The 26,858-nt window shown below is 52.7% G+C and overlaps 1 protein-coding gene across 2 annotated transcripts; it reads right to left on the reverse strand.

Annotated features, from left to right (window-relative positions):
* Nucleotides 1–87: 87 nt before the first annotated feature.
* LOC104310324 (protein RUFY3) lies at nt 88–25,191 on the reverse strand. Of its 2 annotated transcripts, XM_054172490.1 has the most exons (14): nt 24,643–25,191; nt 14,658–14,711; nt 10,322–10,495; nt 9,878–9,995; nt 9,378–9,479; nt 8,662–8,785; nt 7,774–7,835; nt 7,098–7,163; nt 6,877–6,946; nt 5,755–5,847; nt 4,760–4,840; nt 4,424–4,591; nt 3,582–3,679; nt 88–2,422 (listed from the first exon to the last, which is right to left on the reverse strand). In XM_054172490.1, exons 1-14 carry the CDS (start codon nt 24,818–24,820, stop codon nt 2,350–2,352), a joined length of 1,461 nt encoding a protein of 486 aa, XP_054028465.1. In that variant the 5' UTR covers nt 24,821–25,191; the 3' UTR covers nt 88–2,349. The 2 variants fall into 2 exon arrangements, with proteins under 2 accessions (XP_054028465.1, XP_054028466.1); XM_054172491.1 differs by lacking the exon at nt 14,658–14,711.
* Nucleotides 25,192–26,858: the final 1,667 nt, after the last annotated feature.

The raw sequence follows: 26,858 nt of genomic DNA on the forward strand, positions 1-26,858 counted from the left end.
AAGGCAAACCAAGAGCTGGAGAAAACGATGGGGAGGAGGCAAAGCTGTGAGTGGCAAGCGAGGGGCAGGTGAACCAGGCAGCAGCTCGGACTTGCAATCGCTTTTTATTCTAGTTTACTACAGTTTACAGCCAGTAGATGAAAAAACAGAAAACATCACTTTTATCCAGGGTCAAAGCAAACCTTGAGTACACAGAACTGGAGTCAGATCTGGAGTTGAATGTAGGTTACAGCTCAGCTTTTACACATGGAACTGGAACTCGCGACAGAGGTTAGCTACTAGAATCAAGAGTTAGTGCGTGGGCCTGGCTGCTTCCACTCTGGCCTGGGCATCTCCACTGAGGGCCTGCCACCAGCAATGGCCAGCTCCTCAATGCCTGGGCACCACCTCCACTCCTGGCCTGCCATTAGCAGTAGGCAGCTCCTCAATGCCTGGGCACCACCTCCACTCCTGGCCTGCCACTGGCAGTGGCCAGCTCCTCAGTTCTGTCTAATTTCAGCACCATGGTGCCAGCAAACAAAGCCAGCCCAGCCCAACCCCCTGTTCCTACAGAAGAAACCAGAGGAGGGGCAGGGCAGCTGGCTGTTCTAACTGCTTGGGTGCCCTGATGGAAGCTTCCACCTTCCTATCATTGTTTTCTTCTGTTTCTAGGTAGTTAAAATGAGTTTCTAGTCAAAGGTTACTGAAGGCTAAGTTTGTACTTTCAAGCATGCGACCCAGGCATGGTGCAGAGGTTTAGCACAGCTCTCCAAGCCTGCTTTTGGCCACTGACCAAGTGGTGGCACAGGCTTGCACACAGGAGCCTCACAGACCTTCAAACCAACCCAGCAAGAACCCATGGGTGCTGCTTCCCCAGCTGTGTTTCAGTCACAGCTGCCACCCACTGCCCCGAGGAGCAGGACCAAAGGAGAACTGGCACCACAGAGCCTTCACAGGCATCTCACCAGAGGGAAAACCCAGCCCTCAGTCACCAGAGAAAGCCTCCAAATGTCATCTTCTGGAAAGGAAACCAAATCCCTAGGAGTGCTTAGAACCTACAGCCTGTGCCAGGCCAGCAGGGGGAATTTCAGCAGCCCCAGGGAAAGAGGATTTGAGTCGATAATAGTCCAAGCTACAGCGACTTAAAGTCTTGCACTGGGGTGTTAAATTGGCCATTAGTTGTCCTATTGAGAGCTGGTTCCAAGCTTTAGCTCGGCTCTTTCAGAAGCAAATCCCACTGGGACTGAGCAAGAGGAACTGGGATGCAAGTGCAAGAAGTGCAGCAGTAAAAGGCAGCTCTCCCTGTTCACCCACGGACCACTCAGACCAGGAATGCTCAGGTACCGAAGGACCATTTCCACTTCCCACCACTGCAGAGTTTTGCTCCTTCTGGGTGTTTCTGTTGTTTCTTTTCAGAGTATAAAGACCAGATTCTTTTTGCTCTGTAACTCATGAACCTTCCCTTGCTAGGAAGAGGAGAGAGCTACCAAGACACCTCTCCTCAGCTGTGGGAAGAACCACACCGCACGGCTGGAGGGATCCACGGCGGAGGTAGAAGGCAATGCAAAGGTAAGGAGGTTTCCACTGAACTCACCACTCTATCATGTTACTCTAAGACACCTAGCTACTAATTCTGGACACAGGACATTTCAAGGAACAAGGAGAAGTCCCCACCCTGCCACCAAGTCACTAAGGCAAAACCCCCTTGGAGCCTCCTTGGGCTGCGAGCGAGCTGCGGAGCCACAGCCCTGTCTTGGGCCCACGGAACAGAAGTGGGGGATGCACACAACTACTTTCAACAACTTCCAGGGATGTTTGGTTGGGGTGGGTTTGTTTGGAAAGGGGGGGGAGAAGGAGGGTCTATTTCACACCAGAAAAAACCAAAACCAACAACAAAAAACCAAACCTAAAGAAGGGGGAAACACAGAACACCAGCTGAGACTTTGGCAGAGCTGGCCAACCTGCTGCTGGGGGCTTGACCACCACCCCCTAAGGAGCCACTGCTGATGAAGACTTGGTGCAGGGGCTGCAGCACCAAGGATGGGCAGAGCCACACATCTCCCACTCCTGGTGTGCCAGTTGGCCAACTCATGGGTACTTGGACATGGTTTAAATGGCAAAAGGAAGGTGGGTTTTGGTTGGTTGGTTGTATCTATATATATATATTCCCCCCCCCCCCAACTCTTAAATCTCTGAAGAAAAAAAAACCCAAACAACCTCACTGGTTTTAAAAACTCAGCAAATCCCAACTCAACCCTAGGTGACAATGAAACATTTTTGTTTTGTTTTTGTTGTTAGCCATTCTCAAGTTCTCCCCTCATGAATGAGTTCTGATGGCAGAGCTGTGAGGTGACCCGGCCACAAAAACCTCTAATGGTGCTTCTGGATCAGTTTGTTTGCTGCACTGTTTAAGGTTTTTGCCTGTTTCACCAAATCCTTTTCACTGGGGAAGTTGAGTCAGAGTGAGGAGGGATGGGGGGGGAAAAAAAACAAGCAAAAAAAAGAAACAAGACAATGGGGAAATAAAAAGAGCAAGAGAAAAAGAGCAGATCCATTAGCTGAGGAGAGACCACCAAGCATTTGAACACACAGCCCTTCTTACCCACAAAATCACCTTTTGCATACACAATATGCAGAGCACAACCAAGAGAGCTTCAGTTTGGTGCAGTCACCTATTCAGTGACTAAGCTCAGACAGGCTGCTGAGGGATGCTTCCTCCTGATCTGCTCACAGGTAGCAAGACAGCCAAGGCAACCCACAGAGGCTTAAGTTCTGACCCACCACAAAACCTGGCTTTGGGAACCAGTCACAAGCAGCACTGCTCCTTCTCAAAGCAACCTGACTGCAATCCTCCTCACTTCAGCAGGGTTGGGAACATGACAGCAATGCACCCCCGTTAGGAGGGAACTTCACAGCATCACAGAATGCCAGGTTGGAAGGGATCCCCCACCTAAAAATCACCTGGTCTGACCTTTACACTCCCCCACAGCCCAGCTCTCAGCAGATGCTGGAGTCAGGCAAGTTTCTACCACACTTCAGGCCCCAGGGGAGTTCCTCAGAGCTCCTCAGATGAAAGCAAAAGTCAGTGCCCAAGGGCTACAAGAGAACTGAGAGTGAGGCACCAGGAGCTCAGAGGGCAGCAGGCTCTCAATGAGCCCCAGCTTTGCTGCTGCTGCTGCAGAGGACACCCCGGAGTCAACACCCACAGGACAGGGCAGCTGGAGCTGAAGCAAGCATGGAGACAACTCATCCCACTCCGAATGGACATTACACCTAGGGGCTTTCCTTAGCAGCTTCCCATCTTCCTCCATCCCCACTTCTCTCTCTCAGTGAGAAAGTGATAGCCATACAATGCCTGGCTGAGACCAGAGTGCAGCTGAGAGATAAGCAGAGCTGCCATCTTCATCACTGCTTTGGCAGCATCTCTGCTAGCAGAAGCCCTCCTGAGCACGCCAAGCACTTCTCCTGGCAGCACCTCACCAACCAGAGCTCTCCTAGCTAAGCAGGGCACTTGGACTCTCACCTGGGGCACTCAGGGCCTGTGGGACACTACCTCTAGGACCCCCAGAAGGTTTGCTGACTGCAGCAGTGCCATGTTTTACCTTTGTTCCAGCTGTTTGATGGTGGCAGCCATCTGATTTGTTTTCTCTTCCAGGCGGCTGTTTAATTCGCTCTTCTGTTTCGCTCCCATGTCTGAACTCTGCAAGAAGCAGCCCCATGGGCTCGTGTGAGCAGCACCAAACCCAGAGCCATCCAGGAGAAACAAAGTGGCAACAAGAGGGGCATGGAATCATACAATTGTTGGGGTTAGAAGAGACCTCTAAGAGCCTTGAGTCCAAGCATCAACCCAAGCCCACCATGGCCATTGAACCGTGTTCCAAAGAGAAGCCACAGAAGGAGCAGAAGGTGCCCAGAAAGCAAATGCCAGGTCACTACTGCAAGGACAGACATCTTGCCACCCTGCTGGACATGATGGAGAGGGTCCAGAGGAGGCCACAAAGATGATCTGGGGCTGGAGCACCTCTGCTATGAGGACAGGCTGAGGGAAATGGGGTTCTTCAGCCTGGAGAAGAGAAGGCTCCAGGGAGACCTTAGGGCAGCCTTCCCTTACGTGAAGGGGGCTACGAGAAGGCTGCAGAGGGACTGTTCAGAAGGGCCTGTGGTGATACAACGAGGACAATGGTTTGAAAGCGGAGCAGGGCAGAGTTAGGTTGGACATCAGGAGGAAGTTCTGCACAATGAGGGTGAGGAAATACTGGAACAGGCTGCCCAGGGATGTGATTGAGGCCCCATTCCTGGGGGCATTGAAGACCAGACTCAATTTGGCCCTGTGCAGCCTGCTCTAGTTGGAGGTGACCCTGCTGCCTGCAAGGGGCTTGGGCAGGATGACCTTTGAGGGTCCCTTCCAACCCAGTGCAGTCTGTGAATCTGTGAACTTCCCTACCTGCAGCTTGAAAGACAGCTCGTGCTTTAGGGCCCTGAGATCATCCAGCTGCTGCCTGAGTGCCACCAGTGCATCCTGCTTCTCACAAACATCTTTCTCCAGCATCTTCATGGCCAGCTCCATCTCCTGCCGCATCCCAATCTGCACTTCCAGCTCCTTCTCCACATCCTGGAACGCAAGGATCAGGCAGCATTACCAGCCAGTGAGATACCAGCCTGAACTGGTGCTCCTGCCAGTGAGGGCACTGCCTGGCAGCTGCTGCACTGCCACAGCCTCGCAGGTACAGATCTGAGCCACCAAAGACCCCTCAGGACAACAAATCCACCTTCTGCTTACCAGCCGCAGCTGGGTCTCCTCCTTCAGCTGTTTCCGTGCCTCTGTCAGCGCTTGTCCATCAGCAGTTCTGTCTTTAGCAACCTAAAGTTAATGAAGACACCCAATTAAGCTCTCATTATGTGCTAGAGACCCTCACCCTGGCTGATGATTTGCCTCCCCCACCACTTCAGAAACAAATTCTGCCACTAGCACAACCCAGAGCTCTGCTTGCTTAAGGCAGCACTTGGGGCAACGACTCGCCGCCCATTTCCTCACCTGCTCAGGGCACTTCAGTGGGTAGGACCCAGAAGGACCCATTTCAGGACTTCACTAAATCCTAATTCTGGTGACAAAAGGTCAGAAAAAGATCTTAAGGGTTTTAAAACTAAGCCCAGGTTCTGCCAGTTACCAGCAGAAACTCTTTGCAGTGAGGGTGGAGGACATGGCCACAGCCACGGCCAAGGAGGGGTCATGGCTGGGTAAGCACGAGGAGGGAAGACTCACAACAAGGGAGGCTGTGGATGTCCCCTCCCTGGAGGTGTTCAAGGCCAGGCTGGATGAGGCCTTGAGCACCTGGGCTGGTGGGAGGTGTCCCTGCCCATGGCAGGGGGTTGGGACTGGCTGAGCTTGAAGGTCCCTTCCAACCCAACCCATTCCGCGAATCCACGAACCGAAAGCCACCACAATCCTGCCCCTTGATGTCCACAGAGGGTCACATTTCAGGCCAAAAAAAGAACATCTCCTACATTCAAGTTTTGTGCCACCCCCTCAGCAGATCTTCCTCCCTCCTGTCCCTTCTGCCACCTCCACCCAGCCAGCCAGGAACACGCTGCGCTAGCTCTGGGCTCCGGCCATCTGTTGCCCTCTGCAAAGGGCCCACCTGGAGTCCCTGCTCTCTGCTGCAGCTTGTGTGTGAGCTACAGAGGGACACAAAAGCCTCTTCCAAAGCCTGACTCCTGGGCTGACTTTGGGCTGGCACTGCCCCAGAGGCTCAGGCCTCACTCACACAAACCAACCTTGCGATTGGACTCTAGGATGTAAGAGCTTTCTTCTTTAACCCTTTCCATCTCTTCTTGCAGGGTAATGATCCTGTTGTTTGCAACTGCAAGCTGTGAACAGAACAGAATTCACCAGAACAGATCAAAACCATCCTTGGACACTGGCTGGGGTTTTTTTTTTTGCTTTGTTTTAACTCTCCAGCTATTTTTTTCACACTCAAAATGAGGGAAGAAAAACCTCTGAGTGGCATAAAAACCCCTCTCAGCATAGCTTCTGCCATGGAGAAAGACTGATCTGGACAAGCACCACTTAGTGCCAGCAGGATGGAACTCCAGTTTTTTGGTTAAAACAGACCAACTTGAACCAAGCTTGAACCAATTCCAGCTGCTTGAAACAGAATTCCCAGCTGATCTGGGTTCAGAGAGTCACCAGCACCCCCAAGTCCTTTGCTGCAGGGCTGCTCTCAAGCTCATCCCCCAGCCTGGATTGATATCAAGGGGTGCCCCAAGCCTTCTGAACCTCCTGAGATTCCTCTCTTTCAGTGAAGTTGTTTGACTTCTTCAGGTCTCTGCCTGCTGTACTTAGTCTGTGGTTAGTGCAGCTCAGCAGAAGTCCTCATTCCATCACCCCTTCCTTTGCCAGAAAACTCCAAGGGAATCCTGAGCACATGGAAGCTAAGTTGTGTTGACTTCTTGTCAACGAAAGGCTTGTGTGGGTTTGCTGGAGCTCCAGCAGTTGGGTGCACTGCTAGGTGGAGCATCACTGGTGTAAGATGCTCACCCTTCTAGGCAGGAGAAGCACAATGGGAACCTCAGAGGAGGAAGACTTGGCTGGAAATGGGAGGATCAAGAGCACACACCATGCTTACAGGACAGGACACCTGCCCCAGAGGAGAGCCCAAGTAACAGAGGAATTCCCAGCTAACAGACTGAGGCCAACAGGGCTTCAACAAACTCCTCCTGGGATTGGCTTTCCACCTCATGCTCCATCAGTAGCAACAACCTCTGTATCTCCTTGGCAGGTCTGCTACTCCAGTTCCAACACTAAACCTGCACCAGGAATCTGAGGGGAACTCCTCTTTTACCTTTTGAACCCCCAGGTCCAAAAGGCCATCAGATGATTCTTCTTATCACACTTACCTCCTCAGTCAGTTTAGTGTTGGACTTCTCCAAGGCATCCACCTTGGCCTGCAGGTTGTTCACTGTAGCACTGTTGAAGAGGGGGAAAACAAAATAGCCTTACAGTAATTCCACTTTTCCCAACACTCCTGAGGTTTATGCTAGCAATAAAGAATAAAGCAAAAGCCCTGCTTTCTAGTCTGGTATGCTGGGGGATGGAGAAGAACTCAATCATGCCCTACCTCAAATGTCTGTTGAGTTCTTCTACATAGTTCTTCTGGTCCAAAATGGCAGTTATCTGACCATCTCTGGGGAGACAAAGAAGTGGCCTTCAGCAAAAACACCTGGACTCAAGGGCTGAAAGAATCCCAGAATGGCTCAGGTTGGAAGAAACCTCATCCAGTCCAACCCCCCTGCAGTCAGCAGGGACATCCTCCACTGGAGCAGGTTGCTCAGAGCCTTCTCAAGCCTGACCTTGAATATCTCCAGGGATGGGGCCTCAACCACCTCCCTGGGCAACCTCTTCCAGTCTTCCACCACCCTCATGGTGCAGAACTTGTTCCTCACATCCAATCTCAATCTGCTCTACATCATTTCATTTCAAACCATTGCCCCTCATCCCCTCCCTTTAGGCCTTTGCAAACAGTCCCTCTGCAGCCTTGTTGTAGCCCCCTTCAGGTACTGGAAGGTTGCTCTAAGGTCTCCCTGGAGCCTTCTCTTCTCCAGGCTGAACATCCCCTGCTCCCTCAGCCTATCCTTGTAGCAGCTGTGCTCCAACCCCCTGATCATTTTCATGGTCCTCCTCTGGACCCTCTCCATCAGGTCCATGTCCTTCCTGAGTTGAGGGCTCCAGAGCAACTCAGGGCAAGCCAAAAATACCTGAGTACAAGCTAGCAAGAGTTAAGAGTGCAGACCTACCCTTCACTGCCTTTTGTGCTGTTCCCATCTTTCAAATACATTGAGAAGTCAATAACTCCAACCTAGAAGAGGACAAATTGCATTTGACATTAAACACTGTCCAGGGAGACATTCAGTTAGAACATCAGGAGAACCACAGAATGGGTTGGGCTGGAAGGGACCTCCCAAAGCTCAGCCAGTCCAATCCCCCTGCACTCAGCAGGGACATCCTCCACTGGAGCAGGTTGCTCAGAACCTTCTCCAGCCTGACCCTGAATACCTCCAGGGATGGGGCCTCAACTCCCTCCCTGGGCAACCTGTTGCAGCGGTCCAGCAGCCTCATGGTGCAGAACTTGTTCCTCAATCTCAGTCTGCTCTGCTCTCATTTCAAACCATTGCCTCTTGTCCTATCCCTGCAGGCCTTTGCAAACAATCCCTCTGCAGCCCCACTTCAGGTACCAGGAGGCTGCTCCAAGGTCTCCCTGGAGCCCTCTCTTCTCCAGGCTGACCACAGCAAGGACTCACCATGCCAGGACCTGGCTAAACTGAATGAAACCATGGCATGTTTTGAGGACAAGTGCACTGAGGTAAGCAGCAAGGCTTGGGACATATGGACAAGACCTTGCCACCACCATGTCTGATGCAAGCTGCAGTACAGCCTCCCTCTCTTTCAGCAGCTACAATGAGCTCATCACACAGCATGAGGCAATCAAGAGTTCTGCTCATTTCTCCCTTCCTTTTGGCTAAACCCTTCCCTGTTGTCATCTCCTTTTTCATTTCACTGCATTTCACCCCCACAGAACCATGGCAAAGCTTAACAGCAAAGAGAGAGAAAACATAATGAAAGCCTGTGTCCCTGAGCTCCCAACTGAAATGAGCAGAAACCCACAGCAACTGAATCCTCAGTACCTGGGAGTCCAGGTCTTCTCCTTTCATGCAGAAGTTTGCATCAATGACATTCAGACCTACTAGGAGGCCAGCAATGATGGCACCTTCTTCTTCCATCATCAGTGCATTAGGCTCATAGAACTCACTGCAGGGTGCACAGCAAGAGAGGACAAATGTTGCATCTTTAAAAGGCAACTGAAATGATGTCAGCTAGCACAGGCTCCCTGCTAGCTCACAGGACAGTAAAATGCAAGCTCAGCCCTAACTAAAGCCCAGGCAGCAGCACACAGTCCCCACTGAAATGTTCAGCTCTTCCAGTCAAGCTACAAAATGATTGCTGTTTTATGAGCAGAGAAACAGAAATGAATTGGTCCAAGTCAGGTGGTAATGAAGTGAGGAGGTCAGAAAGAAACATGGGGCCAAGACCTGGATCCCCTCTGTACCAACATTTCACCCACATCATCTCTTTGGAACCCAAATTGATGTTCTTCCAATGCATACTTGAGACAGTAACAACAACTTTGTTAGCTGAGACAATGGTAACAGCAGGAACAGCTTGTGGATTAAAGAAGAGTGCTGAGCATTCCAAACCCTTCAGAGGCAGCTCTGCATTCCCCAGATGGCTACCATTTCATTTCTCCACAACAGAACACACATTTGGGTGGCAAAGATGGTGAAAGAGTTCACCACAGGGCAGAAGGGAGCCTGCCCCAGCCCAAGAGCAGCTCAGCACTCACCTGAGAAGGTCCTTTCTGTTAATCAGGGCTTTCATGTACTCTGAAAGCTTCTTCTGCATCAGAGCCAGGCGAAGCCAGGCTCTTCCTCTCCCCACAGGTGTCCTAGAAAGGCCCAGAAACAAGCCAGTTATGGACATGCTGCAGAACATGCTCCCCAACAGCCCTCACCAGCCCACTCTAAAGGCTCTGCATCCCAAGGGGAGAGGAGAGCTGGCACTGATGAAACCAGGGCAATGAGGAATTGGAGTCTGACTTCAGCACAGTCAGCACAGGTTGTTCCCATTGCTGAGGCATTTCAGGACTCCTTGAGGGCCACTGTGCAGAAGACCCCATCCCACCCCCTCCTTCTGCAGATCCTTGATTAAAACCAAGTAATGATTCATTTTTATCAACAGAAGGTGACAAATCTATTCCTGAAGGTCACATTAGCCCTTCCTTCTCCTCTTGAGGGTCCTCCTTACAATAAAAGCCAGGCTCACGCAGCAGAAGATGCTACTTACTTCAGCCCTGGGAGATCCTTCACACTTGCTGTAATCTCTGCAGCCTCAGGAACCAGTTTTTCTACCAGTTCCAGGGGGCCCCAAAACGATTTGTTTTGCCCAAGGAAAGTCTTTTTGGCTAGGAAAGAAGATGACACAAAATGAGCCCAGGGACTAAACACCAACATGGTCAGAAGGGAATGAGCAGCTGGCCTAAACTGCCAGAAAGGCTCTCTTGGGACTGCTGCTGGGCAAGCGGCAAAGATGACTCTTGGTGCTTGCCTGGGGCCTCATTCAAGTAAGGCAAGAGGAGCTGCAGAGGGGTGCCACAAAGCATCCCATACATCCCCAAGAGGCCAAACCAGCACCACCCAGTGACAGGCAGCACCTGGACGAGCAGAGGAGCTGAAGAACATGAGAAGCTCCAGCACCCAGCCCAGGAGGACTCCTCTGAAGCAAGGTTACCTTTCAAGCCATGCTTAAGGCAATGCTCCATCACGACAAAGAACTGCTGCAGAGGGGCATAGTCTGAGTCCAGTGTCCTGCCCAAGTTGAGAGCTGACTCAATCAAGCCCTTGATGCTCAGCTTTGCCATGTTCATCAGGTTCATGCGTTCATTAGCCATCAGATAATTAGGATCTGTCAGGAAAAGGGCAGAGAAACCCTGGTGAGGAACAAGAGCTGTTGTTCACACAGCAAGACATCCCAGCTCTCTCTGCCCCTCAGCTTTAGAGTCACAGGAAGCCAGGTTGGAAGGAACCCCAAGGTTCACCTGGTTCCACCCTTCTAGGTAATAATCTGGCTGAGAGGAGCTGGCCCAGCAGCCTGGCAGGCTGAGTGACAGCTGTGCTGTGCCTTCTGCTGAGCCAAATCACAAGGAGTTCGTGGGGCTGAAGCCACACTGAGATGAGAACTGGGGATCTGCCACAGGAAGGCTGCCTCAGTGCTTCAAATAACTACAAAAGCTTTAAGTTGCCTTGAAACCTGGCTGTAAGATGGAGCCAATGCCCACCTCCCTCTTTTCATTTCATCAACACCACTGGTTTAGACCATGGACAATAAGGAGCTGATCTTCATGACTCCTCTGACAGCTCACTCTGAGTCCAACAAGCAGGGGTCTTCCATGACTAGGTTCTTGCCCTACCACATGAGAAATGCTCAGAGCTTTACACTTGCTACTTGCTTCTCATTGCAAGAAACAAACACACAGAAACACAGAATGGCAGAGGCTGGAAAGGACCTCTGGAGAGCAAGTCCAGCCCCACTGCCAGAGCAGGGTCACCCAGAGAAGGTCCCACAGGAACACAGCCAAGTGGGGTTGGAATCTCTCCAGGGATGGAGACTCCACCACCTCTCTGGGCAGCCTGCTCCAGGGCTCCAGCACCCTCACATTACAGCAGTTCCTCCTCATGTTCAGATGGAGCTTCTGATGGTCAGGTTGGTGCCTGACACCCCTGGTCCTGTCACTGGGCACCACTGAACAAAGCCTGGTCCCATTCCCCTGCCACCCACAGACACTCATTTTCCAACCCACACCCCATCTGCAGGCCTCCTGCTCCCTGACCTGTGGAACATGCCCATGCCAACACCTCTCCATCCCAAACATCCTCAGCACATTCCCAAAACCTCAGTGAACAACCTCCTTCAGCACACCACTCTCCCATAACTGGAGTGAAATTGTCCTACACCCACAACAACCAAAGTGTGCTGAAGCTTCAGGCCTGGAGATACAGAGTGATGGAGAAAACCTGGCTCCTGAACTCATGTTCCATCAGCTGCCAGCTTGCTGTTTGGATCTGCTCCACCTGCAAGCTCACCCCCAGTTCTGGAGCTGAAGCTCTCCAGTGTGAACAGTTCCAATCCTGTGAGGTCATTCTGGGGCTGCTGGAGGCAGCCATGGAGCCTGGAACCAATCTGCCACTTTTGTGATGCTACACCTAGCAGCAGAACATCACCAGGGGGCACCTAAGGCTGCACAGCTAAGCACAGGGACACATTCCCTCTGCTCCACTGACAAAGCCTGCTTGTGTTTAGCAAAGAAGCACAGGAAGCAAGTGTCAGAGAGGGGAGGGAAGGGATCCATGCAGAGGGAACTGGACAGGCTACAGAGGTGGGCACAAGCCAACCTCATGAAGTTCAACAAGGCCCAGTGCAAGGTCCTACACCTGGGTCAGGGCAATCCCAAGCACAAATAGAGGCTGGGCAAGGAGTGGCTTGAGAGTAGCCCTCAGGAGAAGGACTTGGGGCTGCCAGTTGGTGACAAACTCCCCAGGAGCCAGCAGTGGTCACTGGCAGCCCAGCAGGCAGCTGTGTGCTGAGCTGCATCCAAAGCAGGGAGAGCAGCAGCACAGGGAGGGGATTCTGCCCCTCTGCTCTGCTGAGACCCCACCTGCAGCACTGCCTCCAGCTCTGGTGCCTCCAACACAAGAGGGACAAGGAGCTGCTGGAGCAGGCTGCCCAGAGGAGGTCACAAAGATGATGAAGGGGTTGGAGCACCTCTGCTGCAAAGACAGGCTGAAGGAGCAGAGGTTGTGCAGCCTGGAGAAGGCTAGAATGGGTTGGAAGGGAAATTACAAATGATCCAGGTCCAACCCCCTGCCATGGGCAGGGACACCTCCCACCAGCCCAGGCTGCTCAAGGCCTCATCCAGCCTGGCCTGGAACACCTCCAGGACCACCCTGGGCAACTTGTTCCAGTGTCTCCCCACCCTCACAGTCAAGAATGTCTTCCTAACCTCCAGCCTTGATCTGCCCTTACAAAACTGAAGTTGGGTTTCCCAAGAGAAGAAACCTGAGGGAGATGTAAAAGCTGCTCCATTTCTTCTTGCTCTCATGTCCTTTTGAGGGGGAAAGCCCACATGCAGCATCCATCAGTCTCTGATAGATCACCAAGGAGAAGAGTTTCCCACACACAGCAGGCATGTCAAAGTTCAAACAGCACAGCACAGGGTGGTGGGACACAGGAAACAGAGACACAAGCACAGACAAGACACATCTCAGCTGTACCACAGCTTGACCAGAGAAATGCAAAGAATCTGTACAATGGAGGGGAGGGAGAACCTCAGTCCCTGTTTTCATTGTCCTTTACAGCCTCCCTTGGCTGTGGCCTGGGCTGGAGGTGCTGAAGCAGCAGAATCAGCTGTGCTACCAGGGGGGAGGGGAAGGCTGCTGACTGTGTGAGGCCACCAGGCAGAAGCCCAGGACATTAGCAAGCAGAGCAGTTAAGAAAGGCATCCTCCACAGCTGGTGACCAGCTAGAGGTCAGTGTAGCTCACAGAATGGCTTGGGACCTTCCAGGTCACCCAGCTCCAAGCCCCTGCCACGGGCAGGGACAGCTCCCACCAGCCCAGCTTGCTCAGGGCCTCATCCAGCCTGGCCTTGCACACCTCCAGGGAGGGGGCATCCACAGCCTCCCTGGCTGAGGTTGGGGTACCACAACTCATCACTGTGCACCCTCTTTAAGAGGCTTTGCATCACCTGAGCTTCCCTGGAGAAATCCAAATGAAGTTTTGCCCTGTCATGGGTGATTTGGCTTTTGGCTTCTGCCAGACACATGCTCACAGCTGCCTGCACTGCAATTCTGCACTGGACTCACTCCTGAGTGAATCCCAACCCAAGCTGCATTGCTTTGCCATCCTCAGCTCCCAGTTATCATTCTCCTAACCACCTCAGCTCCATGTTTGAAGACACCTTCCATGGTGTTGCTCACAACAGAGTCCCTCTGGCAAAGTCTTGAGCAGGTGAATAGAAACACCTCAGAAAAACTGAAGTGGTTTCTGCAGCACTGTTCAGAATTTAGCTTCCACACACTGCTGCAACCTTGGTATCAGGCTCAGGAGAAGATCTGCCTCAAAGAGCATTTAATGTAACTAAACTAAGTGATGTAAGCTTAGCAGAAGTAAACTAACCTCTTACTAATTCCCTTTTCCTCCTTCCACTTGAAGCTGAGACACTCCCAACATCTGGGAAGTCTTTTTTCTCCCCCAGCAGCATTGGATGCACCAATTTTCAAGTAAGAGAGCAGGAAGAACTGAAAAGCTGAAACTGATCTCATGGAACTCAAGAAGGGGCTGCTGAAATTTAGCCAAGCCTCCACAACTTCCACTGTAAATTAATACAGTTGCAAGAGGAATCCTGCCTCCAGTTCTGCTGTCCCCAGCAGGAGAAGGACACAGAGCTGCTGGAGTGAGTCCAGAGGAGGCCACAAAGGTGATCCAAGGGCTGGAGCAGCTCTGCTGTGAGCACAGGCTGAGGAGAGAAGACTCCAGGGGAACCTTAGAGCTGCCTTGCAATAGCTGAAGGGATCCTACAGGAAGGCTGCAGAGGGACTTTCCATGAGGGTGTCAACAAGGGGGAATGGTTTGAAGCTGAGGGAGAGCAGGGTCAGACTGGAGCTGGGGAAGAAGCTGTTCAGTAGGAGGGTGCTGAGACTCTGGAGCAGGCTCCCCAGGGAGATTGTGACTGCCTCCTTCCTGAGGGTGTTCAAGGCCAGGCTGGATGAGGCCTTGAGCAGCTGAGTCTAGCTGAGAGGTGTCCCTTGCCCACGGTGGTGGGGTTGGAGCAGAGGATCTCTGAGCTGAGCCATTCTGTGAGTTCCCTCAGCAGCAGCACCAAGCTTCCGTGCGGCGCGGCACGCTCCGGCTGCGGACCCGCCTCAAGCGGAGCAGCACCTTCGGCCCAAGCCCCAGCTCCTGGCACTGGGAAGGCAAAGTCTCTTTGGTACTGTGGCTCAAAACACATCAGGGCCCAAAAGCCAAACCATCAGTGAAACAGCAGCTGAAAGATGTGGGGGTGGCACGCACCTTCAGGATCAGCACGCAATTGCTCCACCACCTCTGTCAAATCCTCCCAAGAGTCTTTGCAAACAGCAGAGAACAAGGAAAGAGACAAAGGAAAGAAAAGAAAGGAAAAGAAAAGAAAAGAATGTCATGCAAGCCAGGATCTGAAGGGAAGAGTCAAAAAAATCAAGGCATAAGGAAAGGGTAACTGAAAGGGAGATTTGCATCATACAAGACTTCATTCCCAGTGGCAAGCAGTTTGCCAGCCAGAAGGGTGGGTTGATTGATTGATTGATTAGCCTGCACAAAGCAATCCAGCAAAGGGGCTTGGTTGGTCCTTCAGAGTCAACTTAAGGTGGGCTTCAGGGAAGCTTTAGAAGCTGGGCTTCTCTCTGCATTAAGACAAGCAAGGGTTTTGTAAAGCACAGCCTAAAAAGCAAAGCAAGAACAGCATTATTGGGTCTGTGAGCTCCAAGGGCTCTCAGCGGCTGGGATCCTGCCAGGGCAGCGCTGGAGGCCCTTTCTCCTCCTGCCCAGCCCCAAGAGGAACCCCCCCAACAGGGCAACACAGCCAGACAGCACAGCACAGACAGCACCTCCCAGCAGCAGGACACTGAGGACACTTGGAATAAGGTTAAGCAGAGCTTGAGCTCTGCTGGCAGCATCACTCCAAAGGAAGGTTGGACTCAATGATCTGGGAGGTCTTCTCCACCTGAAACAATTCCATGACTCTATGACAAGTCCTGCAGAGGTGATGCAGCTGGGCCTGGGCTTTCATGGCCTCACTCTGAGGAGGACTCACTAAGGCCTCCACCAGCAACACACCTCCAGCTCCTTGGCAGGTACCTGCAGGTGGCTGAGAGGCACAAGGAGAGGAGCAGGCAGGACAAGGAGAACTTGTTTCAGCACACCCAGTAGCTCCTTGGCTTCAAACCTGGAAAACAAAGCCAGCCCAGCCCCAGAGTCTCAGTCCTGTGGGATTTTCAGCTCCCTACTTACATGCTGCTCTCCCCAGCACCAATCTGCAGTCAGCTGAAGGGCTGAAGCACAAGGAAAGCTCAACACCCCCCTTTGCAGGCCAAAACTGTGCCCAAGCCCTGAGCCAAGTCCAGGCACTCCTGGGACCTCCTCCCTCCCACGACAAAGCAGGGCCAGCCTCCTCCTGCTCCAGGAGCCAACAGCATCATCCCAGGCACACCACAAGTTCCCTTCTCCCCCTGCAGCTGAGCATCCCTGCAATGCTGAGAGCAGCCCCAGAACACCACTCCCTGGGTCCTGCCCAAGGCCATTGTGTTCACCAGGGTGAAGTGCTTTGGGGTCAGCAGGGACTTCTTTCCTTGTCAGGGGTGAAGAGGGAGAGTGGGACAAGGAGTAGAACCCTGCTCCCTCTGCTTGCTAGGAGGAGCAGGGAGTATTGCAGGAGAAACTCCTTGCAAGAACAGAGCCCTGCTGCTGCTGCTCCCCCTGCCACCAGCTTCCCCCACCTCCTACCTTCACGGAAAAGAAAACAACAGCCAACCACTAAAGCTGTTTCTGATGTGCACCAAGCTCAGCAAAGAGGGTGACCCAAACCTTTAAGTCTTCATAAAAGGGATTACCTCATTCCAAAGCAGATTCCCAGGCAGATTAGCATTGTGGAACTGAATATCCCACTGGAATAAACACAGAGTTAATTTCTGCACAAAGCAGCTACTCACTCTCACTAACATTGATCAGGGAGAACCCCCATGTTAACAGTGAAGGGGTCTGAGGTTACTTGAGACAGCAGTGGCCTTCTCAGCTGGTCTGACCACAGGAGACAGCTCAGCACCAGTCTGGGCTGAAGGGACAGTCAGGATTGTGTGGCTTCTCACACAGGAGGCAGGGCAGGTATGAACACCCAGCAGGTAATTCATGTCAGAGGGCTTGGGAACTGCTGTCTCACAGAACTGTTTTGGTTGGAAAAGACCTCCAAGATCACCGAGTCCAACCTTCAACCTAAGACCACCATGGCCATCAAACCATATCAGAGTGTGCCATGGCCACAGGTTTCTTGAACCCCTCCAGGGATGGGGACTCCACCACCTCCCTGGGCAGCTTGCTCCAACCCCTGACCACAAGCAGCAGAAGCAAGTCTCTGCTGTTTCACATCAACCTGAAGAAGCACTGAACACGTCCCCTTTAACACTGGTTGAGGCACTCCCATAGTCTGGAGCTGCACAAATCCTCCTGGATTCCCTTCCAACTGCTGACACAGCTCATTCATTAGGAGACAATGTGCCATGAACATCATCACCTCAAGCAGAGCATCTCAGTCTATCCTGGGATACCACCTACAAGCTGACTCCCACAATGTGCAGCAAGCTGAGCAGCACAACAGCAGTGCCCCAACACACACAGCCTCTGATGCCATCCAGTTCCTGCCCACATCCTCTACTTCTATTAGTAAACACCTTGTTAGTACAACTAGGAGGGTGGACTGCTCCAAGTGCCTCTGCATCAAAAGCAGCATGGCCAGTGGGTCAGGAGAGGTGATTCTGCCACTTCTCTCTGCTCTGCTGAGACCTCATCTGCAGCACTGGGTCCAGTTCTGGTGCCCCCAGAATAAGAGGGACATGAAGCTGATGGAGAGGGTCCAGAGGAGGCCACAAATATGATCAGAGGGATGGAGAACCTCTGCTATGAGGACAGGCTGAGGGAGCCGGGGGTGTTCAGCCTGGAGAAGAGGAGGCTCTGGGGAGACCCTTCAGTACCTCAAGAGGGCTGCAGGAAGGCTGCAGAGAGACTGTTTGCAAAGGCCTGCAGGGACAGGACGAGGGGCAATGGTTTGAAATGAGAGCAGAGCAGATGGAGATCGGATGTGAGGAGCAAGCTCTGCACCAGGAGGCTGCTGCAACACTGCAACAGGGAGGTAGCTGAGGCTCCATCCCTGGAGATGCCCAGTCAGGCTGGAAAACACTCTGAGCAACCTGCTCCAGTGGAGGCTGTCCCTGCTGAGTGCAGGGGGTTGGACTGGCTGAGCTTTGCAAGTCCCCATTCTGTGACTCTATGAAACTTCTTCTAGAGATGGAGCAATTTCTTATGGGTAAGGCAAGCCAGCCATGGATCCACATGGCCTCTTCAGCTTCCAAGCACCAGCTGAGGTTTGAGTTCCTCCAACACAGAGTCAATAGGTCAGGAGTTTTTGCCCTGTTTCCAAGCACAGAAGCTCTCAGTAGATGCAGAAGGAGAAGCTGGAAAGTCAGTAAAATATCCCCAAAAAACCCCAGCATCAATTTTGGGAAGGGAAAACCAAGCCTGACTCAGAAAGTCCTCAGCAACAGAGAACTGCCAGCTATGCTGCTCTGGCTCCATGGCAGGCTTGACCCAAATCTGTTCAGGTTTTGTGCAGAGGCTTCCAGCAAGCATTAACTCTGCTCAAGACTCCTGAGCAAACAAAAGCACACCAAGGCCAGGCTCCCCAGGTCCTGCTTCCAAGCTGGTTCTGAAGCTTGCCTGCAACAGTAACTCAACACAGCAGCAGATGAACACCAACACCACAAAAGACACCACCACTGCACTCAGTGCTCCAGAGTTCAAGCCCCTTTGCTCCTGCCTGGGGATTTGCTGTGACTGGCAAAGTCCTGAGGAAAGAGGAGGGGGGAAAAAAACCCAACCCAACATGTTTAAAATTAGAGCTGTAAAAGTGCTGACCACAGAATGGGAGGGGTTGGAAGGGACCTCCGGAGATCACCCAGTCCAACCCCCCCTGCCAGAGCAGGGGCACCCAGGGCAGGGCACACAGGAACACAGCCAGGTGGGTTTGGAATGTCTGCAGAGCAGGAGACTCCACAACCTCTCTGGGCAGCCTGCTCCAGGGCTCCAGCAGCCTCACAGGGGAAAGGTTTCCCCTTCTGCTCCTGTGGCATCTCCTCTGCTCCAGCTTGCCCCCAGTGCCCCTTGTGCTGTCCTTGGGCATCCCTGAGCAGAGCCTGGCTCTGTCCTCCCAGCACTGCCCTGCACATCCTGATCAACAGGAGTGAGGGCAGCCCTCAGGCTCCTCTGCTCCCAGCTCCAAGTCCCAGCTCCCTCAGCCTGTCCTCCCAGGGAGATGTTCCACTGCCTTTAGCTTCTTTGTGGCTCTGCTCTGGACTTTTTCAAGCAGTTCCCTGAGGTCTTTCTTGAACTGAGGAGCCCAGAACTGGACACAATATTCCAGAAGTGGCCTCACCAGAGCAGAGCAGAGGGGCAGGAGAACCTCTCTGGACCTACTCAGCACAGCCTTTCTAATCTACTCCAGGATGCCATGATGATTTAGTTAGGGCATGATGACCTGCAGCCTTCTGTTGCCTTTAGGGCTACCATTCTCCTTCACTGCATGGCCAAATATTGTTTTCATTGTTGTTATTATTACCATGAAAAGGAACCCAGCAGTCAGATTTCCTCAGATCTATTTCAATTGCACCAGCTCAGCTTTGCTGCCTGAGGAATGAGGAGGTATCTGATACCAAATAATTCAAGGGGTCACAAAAGAAAATTACTCAGGGCCTATGAACATCACTGAGGAGGGCAATGAACATCCTCTGATGGGATTTGCAAATCAGGTGGCTCAGGAAGCACTGACAACAGGACCAGCAGGGAGTGGAACCACAGAATTGTTTGGGTGGGAAAAGCCTTCTAACATCACCAACTCTGACCTCCAACCCAGCACCACCCTGGCCTCAAGTGCCAGGGCCACAGGTTTCTGGAACCCCTCCAGGGATGGGGACTCCACCACCTCCCTGGGCAGCCTCTCCCAATTCCTGACCACTCTTTCAGTGAAGAAATTTTTCCCTCATCTCCAACCTAAGCCTCCCCTGGCACAGTTTCAGGCCACTGCCTCTCCTTCTGTCACCTGAGACTAGGGAGAAGAGACCAAGCCCCAGCTCACTGCAGCCTCCTTTCAGGGAGCTGTGGAGAGCAATAAGGTCTCACTCAGCCTCCTTTTCCCCAGGCTAAACACCCCCAGCTCCCTCAGCTGCTCCTCTCCAGCCCTGTTCTGCAGACCCTTCCCCAGCTTGGTTGCCCTTCTCTGGAGAACACAAAGTGCTGTGGCACTGCTGCTGCCTCAGGGGAGCTCCACTGCTGCTCCCTGCTGACCTTGCTGCTATCTGCTTCCTGCAAGGAAAGTTAATGTTATCTGCTTCCTCTGAGGACACCAGGCACAGCAGCTCAGTCCCTGCACTGCTCTCCCTTTGTTCTCTCCTCACCCAGCATCCCACTGCCCAGAACCTCACATCACAGCCCCACCAGCAGCTGCTCTGGCTCTGAACTGTGACTGCAGTTATTTTCAGGGTAAAACTGTTAGGAGCTGATGTATTAAAAGGCACTGTCCTCACACACTGCTCCTCATGGGGCACCACCAAGGTCACAGACAAGCACAGACACTTCTCCTGCAGACACTTGAAGGTTTTAACCAAAAGAAACAGCAGTGATGGATCTGCAACAAACCAGGAGGAGAGGAAAAGGAAGGAAAAGACAGATTTAGACTGGAGATGAGGAAGAAATTGTTGCCACTGAGGCTGGGGAGACACTGGCACAGGCTGCCCAGGGAGGCCCTGGATGCCCCCTCCCTGGAGGTGCTCAAGGCCAGGCTGGATGAGGCCTTGAGCAACCTGGGCTGGTGGGAGGTGTCCCTGCCTGTGGCAGGGGGTTGGAACTGGATGAGCTTTCAGGTCCCTTCCAACCCAACCCATTCCAGGATTCCATCAATCCATGAAAACCAACCAGAGAGGATTTGGGACTTCCAAGCTCACTCCACATGGGACAGGCAAACAGCAAGCATACATCACACACATCAACTCTGCCCTATGCTTTAATCCCATCTCCCCATGACCACCATCAGGGATTCCACAGACTGCACCAGGTTGGAAGGGACCTTCAAAGGTCTTTCTGTCCAACCCCACTGCAGTTAGAAGGGACAGAGGCTGCCCAGGATCACCTTCTGTGCACTGCAACTACCTGGATTCCCATGGAATGTTTCTCTACAACACTCTTCTTTCCAGAGGGAACTGCAGGAGTCCACACATGGGAGGTTTCTGCTCTTCTTTTGGCACTTCACAGTTTGCACACAGGAAACCCCCCAACACCCCCTTTTCTCTCACCCTGTTTTTCATTTCCCCATCTCAGCACCCAAGAGGTTTCTCTGCAACACTTTTGGCTCATCTCTGAAGGAGATAAACCTGCACACCATTGACCTCACATCTGCTCTCTTCAATGTGGTCTCCAGCTCCTCCAAACTTTTGACCTGCTGCAGTAAGGTGGGGCTTGGTCTGTTGTCCAAGTGATAGCAGAGGCAATGGCCTGGAATTGTGCCAGGGGAGGGATAGGTTGGAGAGGAGGAAAAATTTCATTGCTGCAAGAGTGGTCAGGGGTTGGGAGAGGCTGCCCAGGGAGGTGGTGCAGTCCCCATCCCTGGAGGGGCTCAAGAAACCTGTGGCCATGGCACTTGGGGCCATGGTGGTGTTGGGCTGATCTTGGAGGTCTTTTCCAACCTAACCAGTTCTGTGCTTCTGTGAAATCCCAGCAGCTTGTTGAAAGAAGAATCTGAAGCCTCCAGTTGCTGCTCCTCAGCTCCTGCTGCTTCCTGCGTTTCCTGCCTCTGGCCCCTTCACCCTGTGATCTGCTGTGCCTCCAGCTGACAGTAACCATCTTGCCTTCCTCTTCCTCACCATGCACCCCATCTTGCTGAGGATGAACAGCAACTGCTCCTAGCCTTGCATCCTGGGTGTCTGCACCACCCTGAAAGCCCAGAGCTGCCAGGCAGGCAGCAGGGGCTTGGCAAGCAGAGGAAGAGAGCAGCTCTGTTCAGAGAGGAAGCAAATGGGAGCAAGGCTCAAGTGAGAACAGCAGGCTGGAGGGGGGAGGTTTAACAGCAGGAAAGTAAGATTCTAGTCTGGTGAATTTTGCCTCAAAGCTCTTGGCCTTCACACTTTCCCTGCCCATGGGATGAGTTTTTGCTTTGCTGGTTTTGAAGATGTTTGGTGGGTTGGGTTTTTTTCCTTGCAGTGATACCAACATGAGTGAAACAGTTGAGACAAGGGGGAACAGTGAAAGAAAGATTTCAAGCCCAGTGCCTTGATTTGTAAGGCAAAAAATCCCCACAGCCCTCTGCCTTTGGCAGAACTCCAAAGCCTTCCATTGCCTACCTCTTCCTCACCCTACCTTTCAGCACCACTCTTATGCAGGTATTACAAACCACACCAGTCTGGGGCCTCCTGCTTGTCCTCCCAGCCCAGCCCCTGGTGCCTGCAGGCCCTGTGGCCAGGTCCCCTCAGCAGCAGCGCTGATGCAGTGGCTGCAGGTCAAGCACAGCATAGAGCTGTGTCAGCTTTTCTATTCTCAACACTTTTTCCTGACCTCATCTCTGTTAAAAACAGGACTTGAATAAAAAAAAAGCCCCAAACAACCTTAACTGAGGAATGCAAAATTCTTGCCAGGGAGGGTGGGGGGACACTGGAGCAGGTTGCCCAGGGAGGCTCTGGATGCCCCCTCCCTGGAGGTGCTCAAGACCAGGCTGGATGAGGCCCTGAGCAAGCTGGGCTGGTGGGAGGTGTCCCTGCCCATGGTGGAGGGGTTGCAACTAGATGATCTTTCAGGTCCCTTCCAACCCAACCCATTCTATGGTTCTGTGAGTCTTTTATGTCCTAATTTATGAATGTGTAGACACTGAAGGTTGGACTTGAGAACCTCAGAGGTCTTGCCAACCTTCATCCTTCTATGATTCCAGCTCCACAGTGGTGGCTTTGACACAGCTCTCCCTTCTGATGCATTTTTGATACATGAATTAAACTACATGGCAATAAAAGGGGTAAATAATATGGAAATAAAAGGAGTAAAGGCTGTTTTCTAGCCCTTTCTGCTCCTTGCAGGGGAGTGACTGTGATTAGAGCTTTAAACCCAATGATTCCTCTAGGCTTGGGGAAGGGTTAGTCCAGTTCAACTGAAGCAAGAGTGTCACCTGCACACTGCAAGGACAAACAGCCTGTGTCAGAAGGGCCACCTAGAGAAGCTCTTGGATTCATCCAAGCCTACCCTCTCCATGAGTTTCAGTAGAGCAAGAGAGGAAAGAGGCACCTACAAAATAAGGCTGGAACAAACTGGCTCACAGCAGGACTGAAAGGTTTTCCAGGCTATCCTATGGGAAGAGGCCTAGATTGCTTGGAAGCTCATTTACTAACTAGTAAATGTAGTTACCATTGATGAGAGAGTACAGCAAAAAAAAATCAATACACACTGGGGAAAAAACCCCAAACACTGAAATACACCCAAATTACACCAAAAACACAGCAGTAAGCCCAAGCAAGGTCTGTATGAGCCTGGGTCACCTACAAGAGCAGGGGAAATGGAAGACAGCTGAACTGCAGCACGCTTCATAGAATGGTTTGGGTTGGAAGGGACCTTCAAGATCATCCACTTCCAACCCCCTGCCATGGGCAGGGACACCTCCCACCAGTACAGGTTGCTCAAGACCTCATCCAGCCTGGCCTTGAACACCTCCAGGGAGGGGTTATCCATGACCACCCTGGGCAACCTTGGCTCACCCTGGACTTGCCACTCTGGTTCTGCTGTCCTGAGCCTACAGCACCTCTCTGAAAGCCTGGGCCAAGGTTCAGAGGGAGCTTTTGAAAGCTCTGTCTGGTATCTCCCTGTTTGACTAGTTGGCAAGCAAAGCCAAGCCCAGGAGGTGCTACCACTGCAAGCAGCTGTGCAATGGAAATTAAATTATCACCTGGGAAGTTATTTTAAAGCTCCAGTCCTCACCACAACTGAAGTTGCCTCATCCAGCAAGACAACACCACAGGCAGGCGTTAGTGACTTGACAAGCCAGCACCGAACGGGTCAGGCAGGACTACTTGGTGGAGTTGTACTGCAGCAGCGACCGGATGAGGGGCAGGGGTGAAAGAATGGAGCTTGCTTCCTGCAGGACATCAGCAAGCAGCACTGGTCACCTCAGAGCACTGGCCAGTGGGCAAAGTTCCTGCAGAACTTCCTCAGATTTCCTCCTTCCCTCCCCACTTTCTCATTGGTAGAGAGCAACACATGGATGTCCTCCTGGAGCTTTAGTACTCCAAAGTGTTCACTCCTCATTTTACCTGACCTGCTATTGAGTTTTCACCATCAATCCAGATCAGCCATGGATGCCCAGTCCCAGGAGGTGCTCAAGGCCAGGCTGGATGAGGCCTTGAGCAAGCTGGGCTGGTGGGAGGTGTCCCTGCCCATGGCAGGGGGTTGGAACTGGATGATCTTGAAGGTCTTTTCCAAGCCAACCCATCCTATTAATCTATGAATCTCCACTTCTTTGCAGAAACCCATCAGATCTCCTTTCCCCCCCCCTTTTTTCTTGGCAGAGCAATGCATGGCTGTCCTCTTGAGTCCTCACAAAGTGTTCAGTCCCCATTTTACCTCACCTGCTATTAAACTGTGGTCACCATCAAGCCAGATCACCAATTCCTTCACAAGAAGCGAGCAAGATGGGTTCCACTGCCACTTTTCAGGCTCCCAAGGCCGCTACAAACAACAGCACGCTCCCCAGCAGCGGGCTGGAGGACTTGTGATGGCACTAAGCACCTGACAACAGGCAGAACTGCATCATCACTTGGGGCTTGCCAAACGCTACCCACTGACCCTAGGCAGGCACAGGGCTGCGTGAGCCAGGATGCTCCATCTGCAACAGCCGACAGCTAACAGAGATACAACTCCTCTGTTAAGAGTAAAGTCATGATCAAATCGAGCAGGCACCATGGTTATCCTCCCTCCTGAGATGCACTGGCCCGATCTTTCCAGATACAGCTCACAGAAGAACAGCAAGGAAGCACAAAGCTCCCTCTCTCCAAGGGCTGCACCGCAGAAGACGCAACAAACTCCGAGGGCAACACGAAAGCATCACCTCAGCTTCCTGGCGTGTCCAAAGGAGTCCGGGACCTCCAGGTAGGAGGAGAGCACCTCACCCTGGAGACGCCCCCTCCCCGGTGGTGCGGCAGGGATGCGGAGGCAGGGAAGGGGACCGTACCTTCGTGGGTAGGCTCTGGGTCGGGTGTCAGGGAGATGTCGTCCAGCTCGCGCAAGCAGAGCCATTCTCCATCCATGGACACTCGGAATTTGCAAAGATAGATGGTCTCCATGGCAGCCTGAGTGATCTTGTCTGTGGTGGGGGTTGGCATGTCGCTTTGAGGCGTCAGAGCAGACATGATGACTCAGCTGGTACAACAACAACGAGGAGGGGGGGGCGCAAAAAAATAACTATAAAGCCAAGCTCGCCGAAGAAGGGAAAAAACCAAATACCTTGCCGGTAAAGGGCAGCGGAGCTCAGGATGGCACAAGGCTGCTCCTGGCCTTTTCAGAGATAAAGCAAGGTAAAAATGCTGCTCCTCCGGGCTTGTCTCCTCCTCCCTCCTTCCACCAACTGTCGTCGTTTTCAGCTGTGCTAGCAGCTATTGATCCGGAGCCACCAGGCAGAGCCTGGCTTCTGCATCAGCCACGGGAGGGGGAAAGCGAAACAAAACAACAAAAAAAAAAGGCAAAAAACACAGAAAAATAATTATAATTTTTAAAAACAGAGGCAGGGGGTTAAAAATAAATAAAAGTAGAAGGCTGTGGTTCCTGCGCTGCCTCCCCGAGCCAAAACAAAGGACGGCGGCAGAGGCAGCGGTGCAGGCGGCTGGGATGGGAGCGCCGGAGCCTCTCTGCCCAGGCGAGGCAGGCGTGGGGCTGGGATTGGCTGGGCGCAGGCAGCAGGGAGGTGACCAAGATGGCTGACTAATGAAGGGGGCTGCTCACCGCCTCGCCACGGCCCTTCCCGGCATGCTTCCACAGCCTGCTGATGCGGGATGCCCGGCAGGCTCCGCTCGGCGGCGCCCCGGCGGGCGAGGCGCCTGGCGAGCCGGCAGAAGGCAGGGCGCGGGCTGGCTCCCCAGCAGGAGCCCGAGCCCCACACAGCAGCCCCCGGGCGGGCGGCAGCAGGGGCACAAAGGCACGTTGGTATTCCTCTCACATGCCTGCGCGGATTAAAGCAGCGCCTTTGTGTTCAAAGCGGGGCTGAGATGCTGCAGTTCGTGCTTTATTCCCTCTGCAAACCTCCTCCAGCTCGCTTTTGGAGCTCTGATTTGTCCACGCCCCAAAGAGATAAACAAATACTCAGGATGGGTTTATCCTTTTGGGGAAACAGTAAGGGTGGGGAAAAAGGGGGTGGGGAGGAGGGAGCTGGCTCGACACACTTCAGTGACCAAGGATTCAGCACGTGGAGGAACAATGAGGGAGGAGAACAGCACAGACATCCACAGAGTAGGTTAAAATCTTCACCTGGACACTGGGAGTGCCCGGGGGAGGCTGAGGAAGGTGTGCTCCTCTCAGGGGTATGGCGATTAGCACTGCATCACCCTGGCCCTTCCTGGCTGGCTCGGTGTCCCCAGAAGGGGACAAGAAGTGTCCTCTAAGGGACAAGAAGTGCCAGGTCAACAGATGATCCTCTCCCTGAGGTCACTGTTTAACCTAGGCACGGGACACGCTGTCACCACCCACTTCAACTGCTATATCAGGCAACAATAAAGGAGCTTATCCTGCTCTATATCCTGTCTGGCTCCAGGGTATTTGTGAAGAGCAGGTGCAGAGGATCCATCTCAAATGGATCTCTCGTCCCCCCATGCAGACTCCAAGAAGGCTGACTTCCCCAGAACATACAAATGATTCATGCCTGGAACCTTCATTATTCTCCCTGAGGAAGTATTTTGAGGGTGCTGGAGGCCTGGAGCAGGCTGCCCAGAGAGGTGCTGGAGTCTCCTTCTCTGGAGGCTTTTCTAACCCACCTGGATGTGTTCCTGTGCAACGTTCTCTACGTGACCCTGCTCCAGCAGTGGGGTTGGACTCAATGATCTCCAGATGTCCCTTCCAACCCCTACTCCATGCTGTGGCTCTGTATGATGTGTGGCTCTTTCTTGGGAATGTGAAACACAGGAGTCATAGAATGGGTTGGGTTGGAAGGGACCTTAAAGACCACAGAAGGCCTCTAAGTCCCAACCCCCCTGCCATGGGCAGGGACACCTCCCACTAGAGCAGGTTGCTCAAGGTCTCATCCAATGTGGATCACTCAATGCAGGATCCAACATGCCAATGCACACAGCTTTGGGGGAGAAAGGGCACCCCAAAATATTTAACAGCCTCATAAAAGTGGGGAGAAGGGTCAAGAGGTCTTTCTAAGAGGCAAGAGGAAGCAGCTGCTTTCAGTGCAAG

The sequence above is a fragment of the Dryobates pubescens genome, chromosome 24 (assembly GCF_014839835.1).
Source record: "Dryobates pubescens isolate bDryPub1 chromosome 24, bDryPub1.pri, whole genome shotgun sequence".
Classification (NCBI taxonomy): Eukaryota; Metazoa; Chordata; class Aves; order Piciformes; family Picidae; genus Dryobates; species Dryobates pubescens.